This window comes from Lolium rigidum, chromosome 6 (assembly GCF_022539505.1).
Source record: "Lolium rigidum isolate FL_2022 chromosome 6, APGP_CSIRO_Lrig_0.1, whole genome shotgun sequence".
In the NCBI taxonomy this organism is placed as follows: domain Eukaryota; kingdom Viridiplantae; phylum Streptophyta; class Magnoliopsida; order Poales; family Poaceae; genus Lolium; species Lolium rigidum.
The window spans coordinates 82,955,467-82,965,432 of NC_061513.1; the positions used below are offsets into that span (position 1 = coordinate 82,955,467).

The window sequence follows — 9,966 nt, forward strand, 5'->3', positions numbered from 1 at the left end:
TATAGCGACAAAGAAACACTTCTTTCCATATGATATTTTCTCTATTAAGAATGGATCTGAGATAAGGTTCTGAGAGGATAAATGGCTATGAAAATACCACACTCCAGAAATAATATTCAACTTTATACAATATTTTGCGTCATAAAGGTGATACCTTAGCTAAGGTGGTGATGGATTCATCCCCACTAAATGTGACGTTCAGAAGAGACCTTGTCCCATGGCTTGGATCTTGGAATGAATTGCTACAATGTTTGGCTTTCGTCCAATTGACGCAAGGGACATAAGAGTTTTGTTGGGATAATGGTAAATTCTCTGTGGATTCTATAAAGCGATGATCCAACCTATTGGGCCGGTTGCTAATAATAAGAAGATTTGGAAGATGGAGATACCTTTGAAGACTGTTTTTTCATAGTATCTTCGTTGAGAGGTTATTGTCACTAAGGACAACCTTGCAAAACATAAATGGCAAAGAAGTAAAAAAAGAAATATGTCTTCTGTCATGAGGATGAGACAAAAAAAACACTTATTTTTCGATTGCTAGTTTGCAAGATTTATATGGTGAATCGTCCAAATAGGTTCTACCTTACACCCGACATATATGTAGCGTTGCCAATAGTTTATGCAATTTGCTAAATATGGTAGATCATAAGCTTAAAATACTTATTAGGTGGGAGCGCTTATCGATATTTGATTGCTTTGGCTATGTAGAAATGGCAATGATTTTAAAAATAGAAATCCATCTTTTATGCAAGTTATTTACTAGTGCATCACTTTGCTATGTTCATGGCTGCCACTTTGGTATACAAAGAATCGTGAACTCTTTACGGAAGCGTGCACACGGTTGGAGAACACGACGAGCGGCTCTATTATCCAACATAGGTGTTCACATAATCTCAGGATTCAACTTTCGCGGCCTTAAGAGTCGACACATTTTATGTTGATTATGTGTATTGAGCCTTCTTATTTATGTATTTGCACTTTAGCTAAAGAATAGCTGTGTATATTTTAGCTATACAGAGAGCGGATATATATATAACAAAAAGATATATTGATCACTTCATCGAAGAGAAAGTAATTGAGCGAGACATCTCAAAGGTTTCGATCATGCGACAAGGCTCGTAACCATCGGTTCCCACCAATGTCGTATAGTGAGTACCGAGCACTGACCACTTGGAAAATGGTGAAAGCAATCATCTGTTATACACGTGAAGGTATGGACAAACGCATCGGACCGGTGCTAGCAGCTGCGAGCAGCTACAGTACGTGTTATATAGCTCGTGCAAACGTTAACAGAGTGGCAGCCGAGAAAGACGCACACCGAAAAAGAATGGTTAATTACTCGATTAGCATGGGCGGGAACAGACTCTCATCGAGCCTCTCTCATGATCAAGGCTTGCAGATGACGACGAAGCACGGGAGCAGCGCCCTCGGGTTCAGCAGGTAGAGTTCCTCGATGTTGGCGTAGGGCCCGACCTTGCCGGCCAGCGAGTCGAACCCCGTCTGCCCCACGAACTCCTTGAGGTTGTCCAGCGGCTTGTGCACCCTGCCGGCGATCACCCTGCACACCAGCAGCGCCTTTCGCGCGCCGGTGCCGGCCGTGGGCACGTCCTTGGCGTCGTCGGCGCCGGCCGTCGCGTCGAGGAGGACGGACTCGAACGCGCGGCCGCTGGTGGACGTGGTGAAGACGCCGACGCCCGCCCCGGCCCTGCCTTCCTTGTCCTTGGAGGAGGAGAAGCCGTGGCGGATGATGCGGCAGACGGCGCACCTGTCGGAGGCGCAGAGGCTGCTGCCGCCGCCGGAGCCGAGCGCGCAGGCGAGCGTGGCGCCGTGGAAGCGCAGCAGCTCGTTGCCGTCGGCGAGGCAGCGCGGGTGCTTCTTGGGCAGCTTCCCCGCCTTGAGCTTCACCGACTCGCGGTACTCCTCGAAGCGGGACAGCGTGCGCTGCGTGTTGTGCACCTTGAACACGCGCTCGATCCGCACGCAGCTGCTCTCCGACTTGAGCAGGCTCGTCCGGCAGATGATCTCCACGATCTTCCGTGACGAGTCACCCTCCACCAGCTCAGTCACTGCCACAGAACATCACCTCTTAGACATGATTATGTGAAGAAACAGAGAAGATACGCTGCAAGATTTTGAACATGATTGCAGGTATGCGTATTGTCCGGTGAAAGATGGACAGAATGTCCCTGATGTTTGCAATGCAAGCGTGTTTGTGAAGAAACAGAGAAGACACGCTGCATGACTCTAAACATGATTATAGGTAGTACGTATACTGTAGTAGATTGATAGTAGCATCTATTTACTACATGATGTTTGTAATGCAAGCATGTTATGAATAGCCTAAGCCTAGTGAACTCCATTCAGACAACAATGTGTGCTACGCCACTGTAAATGTTCCATGGGCGCCATACATCATAATGGATGCGAAAAACATTAGAGTAATTATAGGCTACGTACAACAAAATGAAAGATCTTTCAGGATCTCAAAAAACTGGTTCGCAGTTATTGTAAAGAGCAAAAAAGCAGATAGTTGGAGGAACCTAGCGGTGAAACTGTGAAAGTGATGCTGAAATCTATGCCAGCTTAACTTTTTTTTGACATAAAGAAGTGACACTAGTAAATGAAGTGAGGTCGGAGGCGGAACTGCATATTGATTGCAAAGACTGAATCTTTATCCGACAGGTGAAATGCGAAAACGACGGGAGTAAACATTGGTGAAGATCTACCAACCGGGCGGGTCGATCTGGCACCAGTTGAGTGAGTGTATACTTACCCCTAGTGGCGATTTACACAAAAATAACCCAAAAGTGGAAGAAAAGCACAGACTGACCCTCCGGCGAAACTATTTCACCAATCTAACCCTTTTGTGTGGCGCCCCTCCCAAGGGCGCCACACATGCCCATGTGGCGCCCCTGCGCTGGCGCCACACACCCATCCTACGTGGCCCGTCGACGCCGAGCTGGTGACCCCGATCCGACGTGGCGGCACGAGTGGCGCCGCTCCGGCCGGCGCCACACTTTGAAAGTGTGGCGCCCACGGGAAGGGCGCCACACATTGACTTAAGTTTGGGCGCCGCGCGCGCCCAGCCCGACCCTCTTCTTTCTTTCTTCCTCTCGTTCCTCTTCTCTCCTCCAAAGGCGCCCGGTTTTCTCTCTCCCCTCTCTCCACCCCGCCAAATCAACCACCAAATCGTCGGATCCGTCCGTGGAGATCGTTCCCAACTCGTTGCTTGAGGTAATCTCCTCCGTTTCCCCTCTTTTCATCCATTGATTTTGTGTATTTGCTCCAATCTATATGTGAAACCCTAGATGTGGATTTGGTTGATTTGAGGGTGGAGATGGATTTGGTTGGATGTTAGGGTTGTTGAAGTAGAAGAAATGGTAGTGTGCTAGTTTGTATGGGTAGATTATGTTGATTATGGTATCTAATGAACACATGTGTGTATGTGTTGTTCCCATTATGCTAGGGGGATGGAAAGAATTGTTCATGTTCATCATGTGGACAAGGATGCTTACTTGAAGGGAAACATAGAGCCGGACCCGGAAGAGGTTGACTTGGTGTTTGACGTTAGCCCTAACTTTGCGGAGGTGGTAGCACAAGTTAGGGTTGAGTTGAATTGGAATGAGCCAAATGATGGTATTGAGCTAGAGGGAAGGCATAATGTGGGGTTTGGAATGCACACCCGTTGGAAGATAATGCGTATCAACTCCGAGCAACGTTGGTCCATTTACAAGGAGACGGTGGCCGGGTCACAAGATAAGGCTTTGGAGTTGTTTGCAACCAAGACGGTTGAGGCTCGTATCGAGCTTGACCTTAACCGGCCCTCCTCCCCGTTCGAGAGAGGACTCCTCCACCCATGAGCCAAGAAGAGGCCACCCAATCTCCCATTGTCCAATCTCCCATTGCCCAACAACCTCCGTTGGATAATGAGTATGATGAGCACGAAGATGGTGATGATTGTTTCGAGATGAATGGCAACAATGTGGGTGATTTGGATAAATATTGGACGCAAGAGGAGATGGACCACTCCATTCCTTATTCCCGATGCTATGCGTCGGACTCGGATGATGATGGACCCGAAGAGGAGGTTGACTCCTCCAAGCCAACAAGCTCCAAGCCAACCGCGTCAAACTCCTCCAAGCCAAACGCGTCAACCTCCTCCAAGCCAAACGCGTCAACCTCCTCCAAGCCAAACGCGTCAACCTCCTCCAAGCCAAACGCGTCAACCTCCTCCAAGCCAAACGCGTCAACAAGCTCCTACGCAACAAGGTCCAAGGCAACAAGCCTCAAGGCATCAACCACAATGGCGACAAGCTCCAAGGCAACAAAGGATTCACGTAGGGCTTAGTAGAGGTGGCCGTCACAGGTGCTTGTGTGGCGCCCGTGGCATCGGCGCCACACATGCCAACTTATATGAACTATTGGACCCAAAACATACTGTAAGACAAATCGTCTGGGACTTAGCCGTTTTGGCGACCCTCTCGTGTGGCGCCGTGGCACGCGCGCCACGAAGCATGTGTGGCGCCGATGCCACGGGCGCCACACAAAGAGGGTCGCCAAAACGGCTAAGTCCCGGACGATTTGTCTTACGGTATGTTTTGTGCAATTAGACATGCATCCGTGGCGCCGATGCCACGGGCGCCACACTCGCAATGTGGCGCCAGTGGGAAGGGCGCCACTCATTGGCATGTGTTAAAACCATGGAAAATCCTACCATATTCCAACAACACTGCCATCATGTCAAAAGCTATGTCATACACACATCATACCAACAACCATTTTGTACACACATCATGGACATAACATCATCAAACCTAACATCGTAGCACATAGTTTCATACAATTTAAGATAGCATTCAAACAACACGAAGCAACGAAGATAGAGTTGACAACACTCGACGTTCTAACTATCGGTGTCGGAGCCGGATTCGCCGGTGTGGGGGTAGTGCACACGGCGAGCGGTGTCGTCGAACACCTTGACGATCATCTCGCCGTCCCCTCGTACGGGAAGGTGAGCGCGCGGCCGGGCTCGAGGTGGAGGTCACGGGCGAACTTGTCCCACCCCGTGTGCGGGTACATCTTGCCTCGCCCGTCGAACGGGACCTCCACGGGCCGGCGACGAAGTTGCGGCTAGCCTCCCGTAGGCGCAAGTGCGCCGGCTCGACGCCGTCGACGAACTCGGCGAACTTGTCCGGTAGCCGCTTGATGCCGAGTGGGTCGTCGTCGATGCGGAGGAGGAACTCGAAGCGGCGTTCGTCATGCGAAGACGAGGAGGATGCGGGTGACGGTGATCGTGGGGCCCTTGCTTGCTCCACCGCGGCGGCCCTTCCCCGGCCGAGGGCGCCCGGGACCGCGGCGGCCGCCCCTTCCCCGTCCACCGGCACCGGCCATCCTACATGTTTACGTTTTTGAACCATATTACGATCCTTTCAACTAACAAATATGAGTAACTCCATCACAAATACTAGGCATACATGTGGGTTCATACACATACATACACATACATACATAGAGTTCATACACATACATGTGAAATTTCATATGTAGATTTCTACACATCTATGGTTCAAACACATGCATACATGAGGCTACCATCTCCAACACAAACAATACAATATAGAGTGCACAAAAGAAAGAAAACATGTCTAGGGTTCATGTCCAAATCTAGCCCGATCTATGAAATTAGTGGATGAATGGAGAAGATTTGAAGGAGATTACCTTGACAAATGGATGGGGAACGATCTCCACGGACAGATCCGACGATTTGGTGGTGGATTTGGTGGGGGAGAGGGAGGAGAGAGAGAACCGGGTTGGGGAGGAGGAAGAGAAGAAGAGAAAGAAAGAAGAGGGTCGGGCTGGGCGCGCGCGGCGCCCAAACTTAAGTCAATGTGTGGCGCCCTTCCCAGGGGCGCCACACTTTCAAAGTGTGGCGCCGGCCGGAGCGGCGCCACTCGTGCTGCCACGTCGGATCGGGGTCACCAGCTCAGCGTCGACGGGCCACGTAGGATGGGTGTGTGGCGCCAGCGCCAGGGGCGCCACATGGGCATGTGTGGCGCCCTTGGGAGGGGCGCCACACAAAAGGGTTAGATTGGTGAAATAGTTTCGCCGGAGGGTCAGTCTGTGCTTTTCTTCCACTTTTGGGTTATTTTTGTGTAAATCGCCACTAGGAGATGCAATGCAATGCGATGGAGATGTGTGATCCTGACCTGCATGTTTGGATAAGTGGTGCGCCTCGAGCGCCTCCCATTTGGCGAAGTGGTCGCTGCACCTGTGGCAGCTGAGTCCGGCGGCGGCGGAGCCCTTCTTGACGGCGGGGTCGGCGGCCTCGCAGGACGCCCGGTGGGCCGTGGCCGAGGCGGCCTCGCGGTCCCTGTCGAGCAGCGGGTTGGGCGACCTGGGCGGCGTGCACCGCATGCTGCCGCCGCGGCAGGAGCCGCTGTACTGCAGCCCGCCGCCGTGCGCCCACCCGGGGCCCGGCGTGCCAGGCCGGAGCGTGCCCACGAACGACGACGAGACGACGCCGGCGTCGGAGTCGTGCGCGGGCGCGGCGAGGCCGCCGAAGCCGGTGATCTTGAGCTCGCAGCGTGAGTTGGTGCTGAGGACGACCTCGTGCGCGATGGGGTTGAGGAACTCGCTGCTGCCGATGGAGCGCGGGCTGCAGCTGCTGGGCGGCTGGCCCGGGTGGCGCTTGCTGCCGTGGATGACGTCCCGCAGGTTGGCTATCGAGCGCGAGCACCCCGACCGCGGCGCCGCGCGCTTGGTGGCGATGGAGGACAGGTGGCCGTGGCCGGTGTTGGTGCTGGACTTGGGCTTGGGCACGTGGACTTCCGACGGCTGGGAGCGGCATTGCAGCGACTTCTTGAGCGCGAACCAGACCGTGGGCGCCGGCGCCGCGGGCTTGTCATCCTCTGCCCGGGCAGTGCCGGCGCCGGCGGCCGCGCGCCTCCGCCTCTCGCCCATTTCCGGGCCGGAGAGCCGCGCGGGGAGGGAGCTGGAGGGGGCGTAAATGCGTCGTCGGTCGGTCGGTCACCGCGGAGTGCGCATTACTTATGGCAGGGGCGCCGCAGCAGGGCAGGGCGCATCCGAGAGGAAGATAGCGAGGCAGAGGCAATTAAATCTTGGGACTGGGGCTGGGCGGCAGTAAAGGCGCGCCACCAACACCAGCACCAGCACCAGCTGCTGCTCTGCTCGGCGTGGGCGTGGCTAGCCTGTTTGTTGCTATGGCGACTTGGCGAGGACCATGGATTGATGCTTTGCGAGATTAGTTTTTGAGACTCGGAGCACATGAGAGACGGGACCAATGTGGAGGTCGCGCGAGTAGGAACAAATTTGTTGAATTGTGAATGGGGACGGAGGCGGCAGGTACATGTGTGGCACTCAAGACAAGGGCGGCCATTATCACGAGCAACCCAGCGAAAATCACCCGGCACCGTGATACCATGGCGCACGGCACGGTTCTGCGTTTCCATGCTCGTGTCATCCCGTTTCCGTGCTTGGTCGGCACGGAGAGGTCGCGGTTCCGGCGCTGATGCCACTGGGATGCTGGATAGTCTCCGGCCGGGTGGACGACTTGCACAGTGACTTTGTGAGCTTCCAAATTTGAAACCAACCGCTCTGTTGCATTAGGGAAAACGTGACCTAGATCTGTTTAATATCCCTCCTCCGACTACTATTAAAAATATGTTTGGAAAATAGTTAAATGGGATATACAAACTAACTAAATGAAGGATACGGATTGGAGCGTATCCGTATGACTAACTAAATGGGATATACAAACTAATTAAATCACTTCCAATATTTTTGCAGATTATCCATATGGCTATACATTGGATCCAAGAATGGCCGCTCTTGCTACCGGAGGATCAGCGAGTGCATATGGTTACTGGGTGCAGCCGCCTATGGACGGTTGCCCGGGATTTCTACAACCAGGCTGGCCAGCAGCTTTCTAGGCGACTACCTAATGCTTAGCCTAGTTGTTTCTCGTGTATTTCGTTGGTTGATTTATCTATCAACCATTTGTGATCCTTGACATTGTAACTCTAAATACTTGAATTTTTTCAATAACTGGCCTATGCATCAAATGATGCACAAGCCGGGTTTTTCACCTTATTTCGAAAAAAATAAAAAGTATATATGTTTCTGCAGTACGATTGGATGCTAACAAAATCTAATGCTACACGAGAGTACCATTTATGCCAAACTTGTTTGGTTTGCCACAAGGCGTGGTTTTAGGCTGGACCGATACAACGTGTACCGCGTTTGCGAGTGCCCATGAGACCCAATATGGTCAATTAGCACCACTACATGGTGAATTTACCATCTACCAATTCATGGTTCTAGGTATTATAAGTGATCACTGATACGTCTCCGACGTATCGATAATTTCTTATGTTCCATGCCACATTATTGATGATATCTACATGTTTTATGCATACTTTATGTCATATTTATGCATTTTCCGGCACTAACCTATTAACGAGATGCCGAAGAGCCGATTCTTCGTTTTCTGCTGTTTTTGGTTTCGAAATCCTAGTAAGGAAATATTCTCGGAATTGGACGAAATCAACGCCCGGGGGCCTATTTTTCCACGAAGCTTCCAGAAGACCGGAGGACTTACGAAGTGGGGCCACGAGGTGGCGCCACACTAGGGCGGCGCGGCCCAAGCCTTGGCCGCGCCGGCCTGTTGTGTGGGGCCCTCGTGTGGCCCCCTGACTTGCCCTTCCACCTACATATAGTCTTCGTCGCGAAACCCCCAGTACCGAGAGCCACGATACGGAAAACCTTCCAGAGACGCCGCCGCCGCCAATCCCATCTCGGGGGATTCAGGAGAGCGCCTCCGGCACCCTGCCGGAGAGGGGAATCATCTCCCGGAGGACTCTTCACCGCCGTGATCGCCTCCGGAGTGATGAGTGAGTAGTTCACCCCTGGACTATGGGTCCATAGCAGTAGCTAGATGGTCGTCTTCTCCTTATGTGCTTCATTGTCGGATCTTGTGAGCTGCCTAACATGATCAAGATCATCTATCCGTAATGCTATATGTTGTGTTTGTCGGGATCCGATGGATAGAGAATATTATGTTATGTTGATTATCAATCTATTACCTATGTGTTGTTTATGATCTTGCATGCTCTCCGTTATTAGTAGAGGCTCGGCCAAGTTTTTGCTCTTAACTCCAAGAGGGAGTATTTATGCTCGATAGTGGGTTCATGCCTCCATTAAATGCAGGACGAGTGACGAGAAAGTTCTAAGGTTGTGGATGTGATGTTGCCACTAGGGATAAAACATTGATGCTATGTCCGAGGATGTAGTTATTGATTACATTACGCACCATACTTAATGCAATTGTCCGTTGTTTGCAACTTAATACTAGAAGGGGTTCGGATGATAACTCTGAAGGTGGACTTTTTAGGCATAGATGCATGCTTGGATAGCGATCTATGTACTTTGTCGTAATGCCCAATTAAATCTCACTATACTCATCATATCATGTATGTGCATGGTCATGCCCTCTCTATTTGTCAATTGCCCGACTGTAATTTGTTCACCCAACATGCTATTTATCTTATGGGAGAGACACCTCTAGTGAACTGTGGACCCCGGTCCTATTCTTTTACATTGAATACAATCTGCTGCAATACTTGTTCTTTCTTGTTCTTCGCAAACAATCATCATCCACACTATACATCTAATCCTTTGTTACGGCAAGCCGGTGAGATTGACAACCTCACTGTTTCGTTGGGGCAAAGTACTTTGGTTGTGTTGTGCGGGTTCCACGTTGGCGCCGGAATCCCCGGTGTTGCGCCGCACTACATCCCGCCGCCATCAACCTTCGACGTGCTTCTTGACTCCCTACTGGTTCGATTAAACCTTGGTTTCTTACCGAGGGAAACTTGCTACCGTGCGCATCACACCTTCCTCTTGGGGTTCCCAACGGACGTGTCAACTACACGCATCAAGCAAATTTAC

The 9,966-nt window shown here is 51.5% G+C and overlaps 1 protein-coding gene across 1 annotated transcript; it reads right to left on the bottom strand.

Moving 5' to 3' along the window:
* Nucleotides 1-1,205: 1,205 nt before the first annotated feature.
* LOC124667681 lies at nt 1,206-6,960 on the bottom strand. The gene is made up of 2 exons (XM_047204940.1): nt 6,207-6,960; nt 1,206-2,066 (listed from the first exon to the last, which is right to left on the bottom strand). Exons 1-2 carry the CDS (start codon nt 6,958-6,960, stop codon nt 1,387-1,389), a joined length of 1,434 nt encoding a protein of 477 aa, XP_047060896.1. The 3' UTR covers nt 1,206-1,386.
* Between the last annotated feature and the right edge of the window lie 3,006 nt (nt 6,961-9,966).